This window comes from Hemitrygon akajei, chromosome 29, assembly GCF_048418815.1.
Source record: "Hemitrygon akajei chromosome 29, sHemAka1.3, whole genome shotgun sequence".
NCBI lineage: Eukaryota > Metazoa > Chordata > Chondrichthyes > Myliobatiformes > Dasyatidae > Hemitrygon > Hemitrygon akajei.
In genome coordinates, this window is record NC_133152.1 from 17,950,715 (window position 1) to 17,969,269 (window position 18,555).

Below are 18,555 nucleotides of genomic sequence, written 5' to 3' on the forward strand. Positions count from 1 at the left end.
TGGTTTGTCTTTTTATTTACTAGCGCATGTAAGTGACTCAGTGTAGAGAAAAGAGGTTCCAAATTTGATGACAAAATAGTCATTAGTGGACCTCAGCCTGAGCAGTGCAGGGATGGATTGCAATTTGTCCCAGCTGCCCATTGCTGAAGGAGGGGGCACAACTGAGAAAATACTGCTCTTTTGCTTGTTATGCAGTGACTCTCTAACCTTGCATCAGCTGTCAAGTGACTCGTTTCTGTAGCTGGATAATGATGATGGCCTTGAATTGTTCAAAGTGTAGCTTGATCCGGTTTATCTTTCCACTTGTTAGGTCCCGTCCCACCCTCCCCACCATGGCTTGCCCCTTTATCAGTGGTTCTTGCTCTAATGGCCCAGAATGATGAAGCCACAGTTGGATCTGTGGAGCTGTCCACGTCTCTGACACAAGCATTCAGCAGGTGCACACACCCCAGTGTGTGCATGCTCAGAACTGGAGCAGGTTGCATTTGAAGGCTGCTCTGTCTGCTTGAGCTCAATCTTAACCCTATAGTTTCATCGACTTAACACACATTCCTTTGTCACATTTCCTCGTGATCAGTTAAGAATTCTATAAAATGAAGTCTGTAATCTGAGACACTGAAGATCTTTCCAAAGCTGGATTTTGGAGCTAAATATTGTGCCTCTCTTGCCTAACAGATTGTTCGAAGACATATTTTGAGTTCAATCGTGCAAAGTGAACGGAGTTATGTTGAATCTCTGAAACGGATATTACAGGTAAGAGTTTGGAGATCCGTTACCATGTTCTGAATGCTCTACCCTGAAGGTCTGAAAAAGAAGCATAGAAGCAACAGAGTACATCTAAGCATGTGCTGGGAGACTTTACTACTGCTCAACTCATTTGTGAGGATGACACTGTGATTCCTGCAAAAGGATTTACGAAGATGTTCGACAACCAGTTTGCAGGGAGTTGAGGAAAAATATTTTCACCCCAAGTGTTGAGATTTTATAACTCTTTGCCTGATGGGGTGATGGATGCTGAGGAAGTTCAATATGCTTTCTTTACCTTTGCAGGGAGGCACTCCTTGTAATATTGGAGTTTTGGATTAAGAATTAGTTAACAGGAAAGGGCAACGTGGTTACAAGATCCACTGCCTCACAGCTCTGGCACCCTAGGTTCAGTCCTGATGTCTGATGCTGTTTGTGTGGGGTTTGCATATACTCCCTGTAATCATGTTGGTTTATAGAACGTAGAACAGTATAATAGATCTATGTAATCCTTCCCCCTGCATAACCCTGCATTTTCCATCCATCCACGTGTCTATGGAAAAGTCTTTTAAATGTCCGTAAAGTATCTGCATCTATTGCCATTTCTGGCAGTATGTTCCATGTACTTAACACTCTTTTTAAAAAAAAACTACCTGTGACATCCCCCCCCCCCCCCTATACTTTACTCCAATGGGGGAAAACGGTGTTGGCTGTGCACTCTTATCAATGCCTCTTATCATCTTATGCAGCTTTATCAAGTCACTTCTCAGCCTCCATCACTCCAAAGAGAAAAAGCCCTGGCTTGCTCAACCAACCTGGTTTCTTCCTTCAACATCCCAAAGCAATGCACTTTGGCACCTTAACTAGATTTGGAATTAATACGTAGGCAGAGATTAAGTAGTCTAAGTCTGTTCCATTGCTGGATTCCAGAGGAATGAGAGCTGATGTCACAGAAATGCAAGAAGTTCATATAAGGCTCGGCAGAATGGAAGCGGGACTCTTGAGGTGTTGCTCCTGATTGAGTTACGCATAGGTCGTTTAGGACCCAGATGAGGACAGGTACCTTTACTCAGAGGGTGGTGAAGTTTTGGAGTTCATTACTTTGGGTATCTGTGGAGGCTTAGTCATGGAGTATATTAAAGTTATAGATTTTTCAGTGTTAAGGAAAATGGGGTACATGGAAATAGTCCTGAAGAATGATACAGGGATTGATGATGAGCGGCAGAATAGTTTGAAGGAACCAGTGGTTTCACTGCTAATACTCAAACTTGCTAGTTGTGGTCCTTGCACTTTATTTGACTACCTACACTGGACTTTCTCTGTAACTCTTAACATTATATCCTGCATTGTGTTTCCCTTTTACTACCCTGCTGTAATCGTGCATGGATTAGATGGGTAGTATGCAAGCAAAAGTTTTTCACTGTGTCTCGGTCCATGTGATGATAAACCATTTCCATTTGCAGTCCTTGTGCCTCTCTGTTGCCCACCCAGGAGTACAAGAAGCCGTTGCTGGAAGCCGAGCCCAAGCTGATGAGCCTGAGGAAGTTACGGGTGGTGTTTTACCGTCTAAGGGAAGTTCTTCAATGCCATTCGATGTTTCAGATTGCTTTGTCTTCACGGGTAGCTGAGTGGGATGCCACAGAGAAGATTGGAGATCTCTTTGTTGCCTCAGTAAGTGGTCATGACGATGATGATGGTGCTTCTCATTCCTCTGCTCACCTCTCACAGGCGAGGTGGGATAGCCATTGTAAAATAAATCCATCCAAACTTACAGGGGTACTTGAGTACATGAAGTTCACTGACAATATTGAAGGGTATTATTGAGCGTTAGGGTTCTTTCTAATTGTGTTTACTTTTCTTATATAATTGAGCTTTAACTTGCTCTTCTAATGAATTGGATTCAGCAAGGGAATGAATATTTGAAGAAGAGATTGACTGCAGTGGTTATAGTGATGCGGGTCTGCCCAACTGCAGCTTAGCAGAAATCATGTATTTTTCTCTTCCAGTTCTCAAAGTCTATGGTGCTGGATGTATATAGTGACTATGTGAACAACTTCACCAATGCTATGGCTCTCATTAAGAAGGCCTGCCTCACTAAACCTGCCTTTCTGGAATTCCTGAAGGTGAGTCTGAACTCTTGGCTAATGATGATTTAAAAGCTGGCAACACTGCTAAAACTCAACAGGCTGTGCAGCGTCTGTGGTGAGAGAAACAGTGGACATTTCAACTTGATGGGCTTTGCTGCTTGTTAACTCTGTTTGTCTACCTGAAGAGCTGAGCACCTCAAGTATCGTCTGTGTTTATTTCATCTTTCCAGCACCTGCAGTATTTTGCTTATAGTTTGATGACTTTTGTCTTTAATAATCAATTAGTTTTATCGTGCTTTTAGCTGATTCTTTTTCCCCTCCGGTTTTATCCATTTCAGTAACATGAAAAGGTGTAATAGAGAGAAAAATTGAAGAAGTGTGAGAAGGATTAGCTTTTTAAATTGTTATTATTAGAGCATTATTTGCGTCAACGGGCAACAGGGTCCGAGAATGTGCTAGGGGTAGCGCGCAAGTGTCTCTATGCTTCTGATACCAACATAGCATTCCCACAAATTACGTCTTTGGAATGTGGGAGGAAACCAGAGCACCCAGAGGAATTCCACACGAGAAGAACTTATAGACTCCTTACAGACATAAGCCGGAGTTGAACCCCAATATCTAGCACTGTAAAGCTTTATGATAACTGTCCCGAGATGTGCTGCATAGTGTGCAGCTCAGAGGAGAAAAGAGCAGATGTCTGGAGTACAGGTGCAGTGTCAATTGTTAGTGGGGCAGCAAGTTAAGGTGGTTTAACTAAAAGTGTATGGATCCTAGGATTTATTTAATATTCTATAAGAGCAAGGGAAGAAACTTTATTTAAAAAATTATAAAATGTTATAATTATAAACATTATAAAACTTTATAAAAAAACTTTATAAAAAATATTGTGTATGCCACACTTTAGAACAGGTGGATGGACTTTGGAGAGGGCACAGTAGAGATTTACCCAATGGTTACAGGGACAAGGGACATTAGTTACATGGATAAGCTGGAGAGTCTGGGGTCCTTCTCAACACCGAGATGACTATGGGGGGATTTACCAGAGGCATTTAAAACAGAAGGGCGTTGACAGAGTTGGTAAAGAGAAACTGCCCATTGGTGGAGGATTCAAGAACAAAGGGACATAAAATGGAAGTGCTTGGCAAAAAGGACCAAAGGTGACGCGAGGAAAATCCTGCTTTACACAGCGATGGTTAGGATTGCACTGACGGGAGGAGTGGAGGCAGATTCAGTTGTAGCATTAAAAAGAGAGCAGAATCTGAAAAAAAAATGAAAACATATTTCAAATAAAATATATAAAATTTAAAAAAAAAACAAAGGCACTGAAAGGCAAGAAGTTGGAAGGATTTCGGGAGGTAGTGAAAGAGTGGACCAATCTTCACGAATGTCGCACACATTTGAAATCGGCTTGATGAATTACCTTTTTCAGTGCTGTAATTTCTATGAAAGCTATTTACATATACAAGTGTTTGGAGTTCCTTTCCGGGGAACGTGCTAAGACAGTAGCGCGATATTGATACACAGCAGCCTCTCCAGACTCTGGATTGGGGATTACCAATGTTATGTGGTTTTTCTTGTGTGGTCTGTTTTGTCATGTGCTTTTTTGTGATATCATTCCGAAAAGTTGTCTCATTTTTTAACTGCATTGCATTTGTGGTTTCTAAATGACAATAAACTGAATCTGAATCTGAAGTGAAGTTTCTTAGAAAACATTTTCATCTCCCTCAGCTTCCAAAAGGTTCCAATGTGACATTGAACATGGTTTAGAAATGCAGATGACTTAATATTTATCCTTTCTTCCCCATAGCACTAAAGTTAAGGATATTGAAAGTAATTATAGTATTCCCTGCCCCCTACCAAATGCTGGTAATGCTGAGATGAAACATTTCAGCAGAGATTGTGTATTTCTTGGTGACCTTGTTCAGTGTTGTTCCATACTGGAGCAGATGGTTGTCCTCTAAAAGCTTTTGGCTTCTTCTGATTGGGAGGAGTGATTGGAGATCCCCATGAATTGTAAGAGAGTTAACGTCGTTCAGGTTGCAAAATGTCTGCAGCATTACTTTAAAAATGTATTTAAAGTGAAGAATGCTGAGAATCAATTCCACGAGGGGGCAGCAAATCCAACCTTTTGTCTCTGGTCTTCATTTTAAACCTGGCGATTTGGAAAGGCAATAGCAATGTGTTACAGAGCTCATTGAAATGATTTGGGTACACCTTGTTAAGCATTTTATGTCCTATATTAATCTTGCAAGGAAAATGTAAACCGTTTTTCTGCCGTTGTGTTCTTTCATTTCATTAGAAGCTCTTGTACGGAGGCTATTATTTTTGAAGAAAGGATTTTGGCTTACCTGAGATTCAGTGTAATTGTGAAGTGAAGGTGGACTGGGAAATTGGGTTGGGCTCCATGATTTGCTTTATTGGGATGTCTTTCAACAGCTTGACTTCCCTTCTGAGGGGAGCAAGCAGAGTTTGGGAGAGCAAACCTACTCAACCTGCCCCACTGCAGGCAGAGTCTTGAGCACCACATCAGCCAGCTGTGTACTAGGAGGGGAGTAAACCACACCTCGCCCTGCGGTGAGGGACTGTACGAGGAGGAGGCAGGGGCAACTGGGACAATTCCAATCCTGTTTCTTATGTTTAAAAAAAAATCCACTTGTAACAGTCCTTGATGTTCCCGCTTGTGATATTTTGTGGGAGCGCCCTCGAAACTTTGTTATTTATTTAGCTCTACAGTGCAGGCGGATCCTTCCGTCCCTCTCGGCCATGGAACCCCAGCACCCTCACAACCTTGATTAACCCTAACCTAAGCACAGGCCAGTTAACCTGCCAGGTACGTTGTTGGACTGTGGGAGGAAGCCGGGACACCCCGGGGTAAAACTCACACATTCTACAGGGAGGAGGTGCGGAGACTCCAGTGCTGGAATTGAACTCTGGACTCTGGAACACCCCAAGCTAGCCACCGTGGCGCCGTGGGTTAATTGATCCTGAGCTGCGCTGATGGTGATGATGTTTTTGGAGTGACAATCACCCAGTGAGTGCTTGCCCCTTCTACCTCGACTGTTCCGTCGTCACTAATGTACAAAAAATATGTACAGATGTGCAAGAGATCAGAAGCTGATATTGTGTCCCGGTCCAGCTCCGTGTAATCTTGGTAAGGATGCATAAAGGTAGTGGCAGTTTGAGTGTGTGTCTGTCACGGACCGCCCTTTCTTGAGGCGTTTGCCTGATTTTTCGACTGAGCTGGTGCAACGAGCATTTACTGAAGCATGTCACAGATTTGAGATAAGAGCTTGGGGTCGGGCGAATTATTGCCCACACCGTTGAACGCATGGCACATTTGTGACAGAGCATTGTCATTGTTCAGTGTTTGACAGATTGTCTGTGCATTGGATTTTGCAGTTTTCTTTTCTGGCTTTTTACTTGCGATTATCAACATAAGGTTCTCGTTACTTTGGCAATGCAGCATCTCTCTGTATCTTTTCCCTCGTGAAAGAACATAAGTCACTGAAGCCTTTGAAGTCTGCTGTGAAAGTCCTGGATGTTCCTGCAGCTTACTGATCTCATCATCCAGTCCCCTTGTTCTTCAAAAAATGTGTAGGTTTTCGTGCTGAATGCATTCCTCAGGGATTGTTAGTCCTACAAACATACAACTCTCCTGAGCAAAGGTTTCTCTCCCCACTCAAACCGAAACAGCAAAACTATTCTCGGAACAATCATCCTTGGGAGAGATGGCAGTTTAAACTTATGTAACTAATAGAAATGATGAAATGGAACAACAAAGACATGACATGCAACATCTGTTCTGTCAGTGTATCATATGGTCCATTCCATTTCATCTGCAGCCTTTTTACCCTTGAACCATCCGGTGTTTTCTTGGTGCTTCCTGATTGCGATCAAAATGAGGCTGAGTACAATTCCTCTCTTGCAATTCCTTGTTCGGTTTTGCAAGGAATCAATTAATAATTGGAATGATCCTATATTGGTGATAAACTTGGAAGAGGGTGAGTGGAAAGGTACTTTAGATTGAATAGTTTATAGATTTCTACATGGTATCCTCCGGTTCTGCTTTATAAAAGGAGCCTTGTATATCGTTACATTCAGGTTTCGCTATTCCTGCTTTGTTTGTGTCTCCATTTCTTCCACCTCCGAAACATTTGGAGATGTGCTGAAGATAACCGGGGGATAGTTTTCCTGGGATTATTCATGCACCAGTTGGGGGGTGCAGGTTTGTCACGTAACGGTTATGCTCCCCATGTGGAACAAGAAGCGGGTACTAAGGTTACTGGAGGTGAGATGGTAAATTACTGAACAGCTCTCTGATCTTTTGCAGAGGAAACAAGCCTCCACCTCTGACCGGATAACACTCTATGGGTTGATGGTGAAGCCAATACAACGATTTCCACAATTTATTCTGTTGCTTCAGGTGAGAGAAAATGACGTTTAGCTCAACGTTCAAAAGGATTAGTTATAAGTTCCACTCTGAAGTGTGTTAATATGCAGCCCATACACCATTCAACAGGCATGGCTGGCCAGAACCTTAGCAAGTCCAGCAGAAGTGAGGGGTGGTGTAGCACAAACGTGTGAATGTGTGGGGCGGCGGGGGGCGGGGAAATGAGATGAACTTATTCAAAACTGGCGTAGAAGTTGGAAGAGAACGGTTGGGTGAGCCACAAAGAAAGACTAAATCGGCAATCAGGTCTATTGAACCAAAGAGTTTGCTGACAGGTTTACGTGACACCTATAAGCAATTGATAACTTTCTGTTGGATAATGAAATACAACATTGGTTTTATTTTCTTTGGTGTGTCATGTACCCCGTGACTGGGTTACCGAACCAGCAGAAATGGAATAATACGTTGGAGTCTGGTATTACTTTAACTAATGGTGTTTATTAGTAAACTAAGTAATACAGTACTATAAAATGCAAATATATATAAAACAGGTTAGCAATGATATATACAGAAGTGTGGAAATAGGAATCAAAACCAAGCTCTACCGAAGTCTAGGGGTAAACAGATAGTCTTATGATGGTGCAGAGTTCAGTTCAGTTTAGTAAATGTCGAGGTAGTTGCTGTTGTACCATTGGAGAGGGAGAGAGCGAGAGGTGATGCAGTTGCAGGCAAACCTTCCGTTGTCTTCTTGTCCTGTTGTGGTCACCAACTGTGACCATACCAGGCGCGACCGTTCTTCAGTGGCAGGCTTGTCACCCAGGCGAGGATGGACACACACACACACACACACACACTATGAGCCTCTGATCGATTTCCCTCGAATCGATCCTCCGAACCTCCACCTTCCTGTGGGTGCACAACGCTCTTTCAGTGTCCCATGGTGTGTCTGCCTGTTTCTCAGCAGACTTGCTTTTTATCTCCCCTGACGGCGTACCAGCCATCCTTCAGCTGTCCATCACCTGGTCCCGCCTTGCTGTCTCAGCAGGAATCCACACAAGCAGGCAAAGAAAGCGTCCTTGGAGCAAAGTAAACAATTAGTGAAGAACCCATAATACTAAATCCCTCTCTCTCTCTCTCATTATCAGCATCTGCAGCAGGATGCCTTCCCCCTCTTCTTCTCTCTCTCTCTCGTTAGCAGCATAGTTCACAGGGGGTTCAACTCTGGACCCCATCTCAGCCTGGTTTGCTCATCACACATCACAGGTGCTTTGCGTAGGGTGGGTTTGTGGGTGACGCCACAGAGGCCAGACCGGAACTTCAGTTTCTGTTTCCCCAGAAGTGTCTAAATGAATAGAAACAATCAAGCTAGAAATACTCAGCAGTGAAAGAGAAACAATGATCATTCAGATTGGTGAAACACGCTCTGCTTCTCTCTTCACAGAAGCTGCCTGATCGGTTGGGTGCTTCCAGCATTTATTAGTTTAATTTACAATATCTGCAGTATTTTATTTTTGGAAGGCCAAAACAGAATATTTATTAGCTTAATCTTCTCCTTCTTCTGCATTGACTTTATCCTGCGAAGTTATGCTTTAGGTTTCAAAGCCATTTCAAATAAACCCATCTTTGGTGTTTGGAATTCAGACTGCCTCCTCTATCGTTGTTCTTTCTCCTTCTCCTGTTCTGACTGCCTAGGATATGTTGAAGAACACACCAAGGGGGCACCCTGACCGGCTCTCATTGCAGCTCGCTCTGACGGAACTGGAAACCCTGGCTGAGAAACTCAATGAGCAGAAGAGGGTGGTGGATCAGATGGCCGAAATTCAGCAGCTGGCAAAGAGCGTGGGAGACCGGAACCTCAACAAGGTAATGAAATGGAAGCAATCTTGGAGATAAATGTGTAGCAGCAATTGCATCTAACTGGCTTTAAAAGGCCTTCCGTCGAATTTACTCTGGCCTTTGACAGCACTGTCTAATTAATTCCATTCCCTTATTCTTTCCTTTAAGCTCATTAATCCTCCTCAGTTGCTTATCTAATTCCCGTCTGACTGTCCCTCTACCATCCTTATAAAGAATGAATTCCACATCATAATTGTTATGTGTATTAAGAGGGATTCTCACTGTATCCCGGATCCACACTTTTAAATCTGTGACCCCCAAGTCCTTGGGCTCTCCACCGAAGGGAATGGCTCACTTCCATCTAATCCATCTGTACTTCATTATCAAAACTGTTGTCAAGAACCTGGGTTGTTTTTCTTTGGTCTATTATCATCCATGGAAAGTTTTAGTATTAGCCTTTCTGGATAACGGGTCCATGACCCAAACTGTCAGCTGTCCATTTCCCTCCACGGATGCTGGTGTACTCCTTCAGCATTTTGTGTTGCTCCAGATTCCAACATCTGCAGTCATCCGTGTCTCTATAAGATTTTCTACGCCCTCTCCTGCACCTTCGCATCCTTCCTGATATGTCTAATATTCAAAACTGTTCTGCCATGTGGACTGATTGCATCAGCTTCACACTCCTCTGACATCTCTCTGACGCAGGCAGCGGTGCGATCCGCACTGTCCAGCACCTTCACTCTCTTCCGCCAATGAGCGTACTGCTGATGGAGCAGACCGGCAGTTCTTAATGTCCAGCACGGTCTTGCGATCATTTAAAAAAAAGTTTAAAGAGGACCGTAACACCGTTGGTTGACCCTGTAGAAGCTGTTGTGATCAATCATGAAAACTTGCACTTGTTAGAGATTGCTTTGTAAGAGTTTTACAATATTTTTTATTTATAATTTAACAACTGCAATAGGGTTGTACAGAAGATCAGTGTAAGATGTTAATGTACAAAGAGAAGGTGAATTTTCATCTCCTTCCTCTGTGGAACTATGTGGACTTAACCCCTTTACATCAGGTTATATGTCAAGCATTTACTATTGGCAACATCCAGAGACTTACTGGCACTACAGTAGCTGTGAAAATGCATTTGGCATATCAAGAAAATACTTCTGTCCAATTTCTGTATTTTTCCATTTGGTTCAATAGCTGATGAAGTAAACACAGCAAAAATATTGTAGGTTTTCTCTGAACTTCATTATTGGAGAAAAAGCTAATTGATCCTTCTGTAGATAATAACTGCTATATGTAGAATGAGATGATGTGCCACACAGATCTGAAAGTTCCCACATTTGATGCCCAGATGTGCCAATTTAATTGTAGGTATAGTAGGTAGTTGGTTTCAACACCCAGGGAGTGGGCAGTAGGGAATGTTGTACTTCCTGTTACTCAGCTGGTAGATTGACCAGTGCTGCTTTCTGTGGTGGAATAGTCGGCACGCACAACCTGGCAAATTTTGGAAGTGATAAAATGCTATTTGTTTGAGTTGCTGCAAACATTTATACCATGCATGAAGTGGGCTAGTTGAATGAAGAATATTCAATGTGAATAAGTATTCTGACTAAGGCCTTTTGATCAAAGAGCTCACTGAAAGGACAGTATGGCGTGAGAAGTGGTCAGAGGTCTTTTGGAAGAAGGCTGAGAGATAGGTAAAATATTACAGCTCAGTCCTCTTACGAACATGTCAGGGAAAAGTTGATTTTGTGTAACTAGGAATCAAGTGTAAAATCTTCCTACGTAATGTGGCCTGGCTCCATATCAGCAAAGCACAACTGCTGCATGAAAGAAATTATTTATTGCAGACTTGCAATCATTTTTCACAGAAACATTCTGCGGTGTGAATTATTTAATTGACTTGTGTATGGAGATTTACCAAATTCTGAGCAGCGATGCCCTTTTAAAATTCTGCTCTGCTTTTATATTTAAATTGGGTTCTGAAAACATTGAACTTCACCAGGTGTTGGTGCCTGCAGAGCAGCCAATCATGAAATATGGTATAATAAGGAATTTAATCATCTAATCTGCAATATTGACATTAGGTTATTTAATAAGCAGTAAATTGACATCCTTCATGCAGCACACAGTGATGTGACACATGGTCTTCAGAAACAGTGACGGATCCCACTGGATCAGATTTGTTTGCAAGCAGCTTAACGCAAAGACTTGGAAGATGAGCAAAGTTAATGACTTTAATGTAAATGGCACAGTCTTTATTAAAAGTCAAAAAAAATCAGGAGAAAAGAGTCTGGCAGATGTTAAACATGATTAGTGTTTGGCAGAGTTAATTTGCAATGTTTGTACATTATTTTCATGCAGTGTGATAAAATTGTGCATGTCTTCTCCCGTCCTGCTAAGATAGCATTCTTTACTCAAATCCCACACTCTTACTGAAAAATGCTGAGTCTTTTGTATTTAAATTGGATTCTACAAATGTTGAATTCTACTGGGTGTTTCCTCTCCTTCTATCGCTAAGCATGAAATGTAGGAAAATAAAATTTTTGATCCTATAATCAGTTGTCATTGCAACATTTGCAGTCATTTTATAGCAGCGTGACAAACTTGGGTTCAATATCCCCAAGGGCACTTTGCCAATTTATTGCCCAAGGAACTATTTATCACATTAAGTATAGATGGTAACTACCAGAAACATTCTCCCTGTGGTCCAATTTTGTCCCTGCCTCAGAATTGCCCATTGTCCAAATCATTAGTTATTTGTCAGGCACAAGGACATGCAAGAATTTTATTTCCCAGTCCCTGCTGTTACATTGAGTCCAAAATCTTCACATCCTGAATGGTATGTTCAGTAGAACAGAGTGATCTAGGAATAATGGTGCATAGTTCCCTGAAGGTGGAATCTCATGTGGTGAAGAAAGCTTTTGGTATGTTGGCCTTTATAAATCAGAGCATTGAGTATAGGAGTTCAGAGGTAATGTTAAAATTGTACAAGGCATTGGTAAGGCCGAATTTGGAGTATTGTGTACAGTTCTGGTCACCAAATTATAGGAAAGGCGTCAACAAAATAGAAAGAGTACAGAGTGTGGTGAACTACATATGCCTGTCTGGACACGCCCCCCCCCCCCCCCCTTGCTGACTGCTCCTGTGGCTCCTCCCACTGCCCGTGGCTCCTCCCACGGACCCCGGTATAAAGGCAATTGGAGCCTGAGCCCTGGCCTCAGTCTCCAGGATGTAATGTGGTGGTCAATTGCTGCTTGTTCTTTCTTCTCGCCAATAAAAGCCTATATCTCGCCTCTCGTCCCCGAGTTATTGATGGTGCATCACAGAGGAGATTTACCAGAATGTTACCTGGGTTTCAGCACCTAAGTTACAGGGAAAGGCTGAACAAGTTAGGTCTTTATTCTTTGGAGCGTAGAAGGTTGAGGGAGGACTTGATAGAGGTATTTGAAATTATGAGGGGGATAGATAGAGTTGATGTGGATAGGCTTTTTCCATTGAGAGTAGGGGAGATTCAAACAAGAGGACATGAGTTGAGAGTTAGGGGGCAAAAGTTTAAGGGTAACTTGCGGGGGAATTTCTTTACTCAGAGACTGGTAGCTGAGTGGAATGAGCTTCCAGTAAAAGTGGTAGAGGCAGGTTCAGTATTGTCATTTAAAGTAAAATTGGATAGGTATATGGACAGGAAAGGAATGGAGGGTTATGGGCTGAGTGCGGGCCAGTGGGACTAGGTGAGAGTAAGTGTTCGGTACGGACTAGAAGGGCCGAGATGGCCTGTTTCCGTGCTGTAATTGTTATATGGTATGGTCAATAGTGTTATGTTTTGTAACTCAAAAACAAAAGCTAATTGCAATAAAAAGGCAGAGCCAGAAATACAAGTCTAACTCCATTTTTAACTTTAAGTACGCACGTATCACATGGTAGTGTAATGACGTATGCAATTCATGTATTTTTACATAAAGCCATAATGAATCATATAAACAAAGAATTCTTAATCAAACAATGTGATTACAAGATTACCCACAATTACTGGAATATTAAATGCACAACACTCCTCCCTGCTTAGCTATAAACTCCAGCTCAATAAAGAATGTATCTCAGCTTGTATAATGTATATATGTAAATGTACAGTATACTGTGTGTGCATATATATTATATACATAAACACATTTACAGTATTACATATAATACAATTACTATATAGATGTCCAAAGCATAGTAAATTTTAAATTGTTCCATTCAGGCCTAAAGAGTTAATTGCCGAGGAGGATTTCTTACTTATTTCTTAATGTTGTGGGACATTGTAAATCTCAAGGCTACCCAGTCCTGCATTACTCTTCTCATTATCAGATTTTTCATGCAGATTAGTGCTCTTTCTGAAACTGCAACTTGACTTTTTCTCTTCTTTGTGCAGTCCATTTATTTTTGGCTGCCTGACATCCTCTTTGTATGTGTCCTACTTTGTTGCATTTTCCTCAAGTTTCACCTTGAAATCTACATTGGTCTGGTGTATGTGAGCCCCTGTCACAATGGTATCACAATTCATTCAGCTAGGCAGGTTTCTGTTTAGACATTGCAATTTTTTTCTTGCTCACTTTTATTCCTGATTGCAACTCAGTTGCATTTCTGTCTGCTGTTATCCTTGATACAGCAATTTCAGTTGCTCTTTTAAATGCAAGTTCTGCTTCAGTTAGGAGCTATTTAAATTTTTTTTTGTAAGAGTTCTCAAACTAAATGATCTTTCAGTGCATCGTTAAGCCCATTTCTGAACTGACAGCACTCAGTCTCATCAATTCAGCCAAGTACACTGAAACTGAGTCCCCTTCCTTTTCATTCTATTTATAAAACCTAAGGTGTTCTGCAGTTAACAATGGTTTTGATTCTAAATGTTCCTGCATTACTCTCACGATAACAGCAAAGCTAATTTCTGCTCATTTGGTAGGAGCGGTCAAACTCCTAAGCGAACTGTATGTTGTTAAATCCAATGAACTCAGCAAAATTGGCATTTACTTCTCTTCAGCTATTCCATTTGCTTTAAAATAATGCACAATCCACTCAGTATACAAAATCCAGTTATCTTTTGTGTAATCAAATGCATCTATCTTTCAATGTGGCTAGCCACTTTTGCTTTTTTTTTTAATGATTATTATCACCCGGTAGTCACTATTTATGAACCTGTGAGTTCTTCCATTTCCCTGCCTTTTTTAAAACTTGACTTTCTCCCCTTTGCGACAAGTGCTGCACTGCTTTTTTAAACTCAAACTTTTCTTTGTGCTTCAACAGACAGGTACTCATCTCGGGGTCATTTAAATCTTCTTTGTTGCTGCTGTTATGTTTTGTAACTCCAAAACTTAAGAACTAATTGCAATAAAGATAAAGGCAGGAATGCGATTCTAACTTAACTTTTACTTTAAACGGGGTGCACACGTATCACATGATAGTGTCATGACGTGCAATTCATGTAATTATACATTTAATCTTAATGAATTATGGAAGCACCAAAGAATGCTTAATCAAGCAATATATTTACAAAAATAATCAAATATTACTAAAATATTAAATACACAACAAATGACTGAGTAAATCATGAAAAGTCTTTATCCATAAATCCTAAATAGATAACATCCATCGGACAGGCAAGATTTCAAATTGATGTATTTTCTGTTAGGATGTAACTAAATTATTTCCACACATTTCTTAAATTTGAGTAAGTCCTTGTGTCACAGAATGTAAAGCTAATATGCACATTGGTATGTTTCTAATGCCTCTTCTTTTCCTGTGCAGTTGCTGAGTTCTGGCCAGCGGCAGGTGGTCCTTTGTGAGACTCTGACAGAAACGGTTTATGGAGAGAGGGGACAGATCCTGAAGTCCAAGGAGCGGCGGGTGTTTCTGCTAAATGACCTGCTCGTCTGTGCCAACATCAATATAAAGTAAGTATGGTGGTGCTTGCAATATAGTCTGTGGTCACAGTCCACTCCAGTTTGTCAAGTTTGTGGTTCTGTTTCCTTTTAGACCATTCTTCCTGTGCTTGAAAAATATCCATCTCTCAGGATCTTTCTTAATCAACCTATCTCTCAATCAGCTCAACCGTTACAACTTGCGAACGACGGCTCTACTGCATCACAAAGTAGCAGTTATGAATGTGCAATTGTTAACTTGATTGGAGTCCAATATTTACAAATGTAGTGTGTAGGCCTCTGTTAGTCTCGATAGATCGTGGATTTGCTCCTTGGAATGTTTCCAGGGCACAAGCCTGGACAGGGTGTTTTTTTTAATGGAAGACCAGCAGTTGCCCAAGCTGCAAGTCTCCCCTCTCCACCGATGCCACCGATGTTGTCCAAGGGAATGCCACCGCTGTTGTCCAAGGGAAGGGCATTAGGACCCATACAGCTTGGCACTGGTGTCATCGCAAAGCAATGTGCGGTTAAGTGCCTTGCTCAAGGACACACACGCAGCCTCAGCCACCTTCAGATCATTAGACGAACGCCTTAACCACTTGGCCACGCGCCAAGTATGCAGCTAGTAAACAACTGTTATTAAACTATTGCTCTCCCTGCATTATAGCAGAGATCCTGATGGCAATTGATTTGATCTTCTGATCATAATGGTAGGATGAAGATCCCTGGGATCAACCTGAGATATCTGAAGAAATTATACGACCGTCAGTGTATGAGCCCCTGCAGTAAAGCTAATGAGTGTAGACCCAGAATTGGAGATGACTTTACTAATGCTGTGGGCAAATACTTGCCCTAAGTTTGAGATTCTGAGTTAGTTGCTGCCCGGTACTTCTGACTGCATTTCTTATGCCTGCTTCCTCTACCAGCAAAAGGGCTGGGGCAGTGTCTACACAGGGACACCAACTCATTTCAATTCAAAACATGCAATCTTCCTGGGCATCAATGATGGGAGAACTGGGGTGTGGTAGGCTCCTCCTCCTCCTCTGTGCCTGTTTTTCTTTCTAGTCAGTCACTTCATTGCCATTGTGTTGCTCTCTTCCAGGAGCCAGCCGGACATTGGCAGCCTGGTGCCGGTTGGCCCAAAATACACTGTGAAATGGAGTGCCCCGCTGCTGCAGGTTCAGGTAGTGGAGGTCGGCCAAGAAGGGAAAGGCTACGATAAGGACACAATAATCTTTCAGCATCCCGGAAGTAAAAAGACTTCCTCTACCTCTCTATCAAGTAAGTCTGGCTTACTGCATCTATATCACCTGGAGATTGTTAATGAGTCTATCAAAAATTCTTAAAAGAATCTTTAACCTTTGAGATGAAAGAGATACAGATTTCTTAAAAATCTCTTAAGATGTGTAGCTGTTATTGATAGAGTATTCTCTGATTGTCCTTGAAAATGGTAGAGTCTGCTGCAGTCCTTCTGATGAAGGTACTCCCATGGTGATTGGTTTTAAACCCTGCTGTGATGAAGGATGTTTTGCACAGTGGAATGAGGTCCCAGTTGGAGAAGAGCTCATGAAGCTTGTATTCCTGTGTGCCTGCAGCCCTCGCCTTTGTCCTCCTCACTAGCTGGTGAAGTCACTTTGGGAGTAGCCTAAGCAAGTAACTGAAGTGCACCGCGCAATTGGTCAAGGAACACAAAGCAGGGTTGTCTTTATGATTTGGTTAACATTGTCCCTGTCCTTGGGGGTAACAGATTTAAAATTAATTTTCACAAGGATATTGGAGAAATACTTGGAAATGGAAATACCAGGAAGGCTGCAGCCAAGGGTGTGAGGAGTGGACAAATAGTAGAGCTGCTTTCCCCACCCCCAAAAAGAGCTTTTTGCACAGGGGCAAATCAGAGCAATTCCTTTCTATGAGGCATCTTTCTATTATTAACTATGCATCACTATTTAGGTGATTATGGCTCTTCTATTGGTGAATATACCACTAATTACCATACCCTGTAGAATGTCAGGTGTGTATCATTTCTTGATCAGCTCTCTACATGAAGAACACAATATGAATGGATTTGAGTGTTTTGATCTGTCTTTTCCAACCCCCAAACTTTTACCTGTTACCTGTAGATCCTCAGTCTAGATTAGGGCATGAAGAATGGAATCCTGGATATAGATGTGCCTTTGAAACTACACAACAGTAAGGATCATTATCTTCATTCATGACTGAGCGAGTTTATGCTTCCTGGGGCTTAAATAAGATATCTATAGATGCAGTCAGGATCTGACCCACTAGGTATTATCTGCAAATTCTTGCCGTTGGGTTCCTGCCCTGCATTAACTTACCATTTCTTCCTCAGCTAAGATTTACATGGGTCCTCCTCGGCTATACCAGGAACTTCGGGAACTACAACAGGATCTAGTTATTGTTAATCAGATAATGCAGCTTATCAGCACACTTAATGGCACTTATCGGGTAAGACCACCTTTCATAAAAACTAACTCCTCCCTGCTTCTGAAAGGCGCATTCCTTTTTCTTTATAAACCTGAGAAAAAAAAGTCCTTTTTTGATTTGGAATAGAAAATAGGCAGATGTCCTTTCTGTTACCTGATGATTTGCCAAGTATGTATCAGTAAGGACTGACCCAGATTATTAGAAGTCTTGTGTCCTGCACAGTTCCACTACGTTAAGAAAGTAAACCCTAGTCTTGGGGTCTCTTCTGGGTTCTTTGGATGAGGTTTCCTGAGGGTAAGACTAGTGACTTGTGGTAATGTGTTGAAGATCTTTGAAGCAGCACAGTGAGAGATTTACCTGTACCGGGGCTGTGGAAGTCGGAGTTAATGCAACCAAAGTTTCGGCAATGACGTCTTTGCCAAGATGGGGAGTATAGTCTACGCAATCGAATTAACAACATTGAACCAGACCTCAGCCGATTCATCAACTTCAGTGTCTTGGTTGGGGTACCATCTATAACTAGAAGCATAACTGGGTCAGCGCACAAGCGGCTACAGGTATGAGTCAGAGACAGGGTATCCCATGGAGAGCGACTTGCCTCCTATCATTTCAAAGCCTTTCTGCCTTCTAAAAGCCAGGTGCAATGATGGATGAAGAATGTCACCACTCAGTGCAATCTTCTTGGTTAACACTGCATCTACCACTCTTGAATATTTATTCCCTCCTGTATCAATGCACAGTGAGACACTTCTGGGTGCAGGTGTGCTTCATTTTCACACATGATCCCATTCATTTAAATACATTGTTAGTCCTTAAGCATAGGCTCTAAATCCTGAACTCCCTACTCAACGCTACAGCAATTTTACCTGAAGTTCTGCAGTGGATCAAGGAGGCAACTCATTAGCACTTCCCTGAGGGCATTCAAGGATGAACAATAAACATTTTGCCTAATTTCCAAAAAAAAAATTAAATTATCCGAATGGCTAATAAGTAATTGAACTGGGACACCACACCAGAGACTTGTGTTCAAAATCTAGGTTACCTTTGAAGTGCTGCAGTGTTGGAGGTCTACCTCACCTCACTGGAAGATGTTTGGTTGGTTCTTGCTGCCCGTCAAAGTCCGTGTATTAGCTCCGGTTTGTAGATGCGTAGCTCCTAA

At 41.9% G+C, this 18,555-nt stretch overlaps 1 protein-coding gene across 3 annotated transcripts in view; it reads left to right on the plus strand.

Moving 5' to 3' along the window:
• Positions 1 to 18,555, plus strand: part of arhgef10lb (Rho guanine nucleotide exchange factor (GEF) 10-like b) — a 197,401-nt gene that overhangs the window by 114,695 nt on the left and 64,151 nt on the right. For all 3 annotated transcript variants that reach the window (XR_012096662.1, XM_073031768.1, XM_073031769.1), the window contains 8 exons: positions 676 to 753; positions 2,236 to 2,415; positions 2,751 to 2,867; positions 7,162 to 7,254; positions 8,914 to 9,084; positions 14,839 to 14,984; positions 16,054 to 16,232; positions 17,302 to 17,417. Coding sequence is in view for 2 of the 3 variants with exons in the window: in XM_073031768.1 (XP_072887869.1) it covers positions 676 to 753; positions 2,236 to 2,415; positions 2,751 to 2,867; positions 7,162 to 7,254; positions 8,914 to 9,084; positions 14,839 to 14,984; positions 16,054 to 16,232; positions 17,302 to 17,417 (1,080 nt within the window). In the remaining variant the exon portion in view is untranslated. The remainder of the gene's footprint in view (positions 1 to 675; positions 754 to 2,235; positions 2,416 to 2,750; positions 2,868 to 7,161; positions 7,255 to 8,913; positions 9,085 to 14,838; positions 14,985 to 16,053; positions 16,233 to 17,301; positions 17,418 to 18,555) is intronic.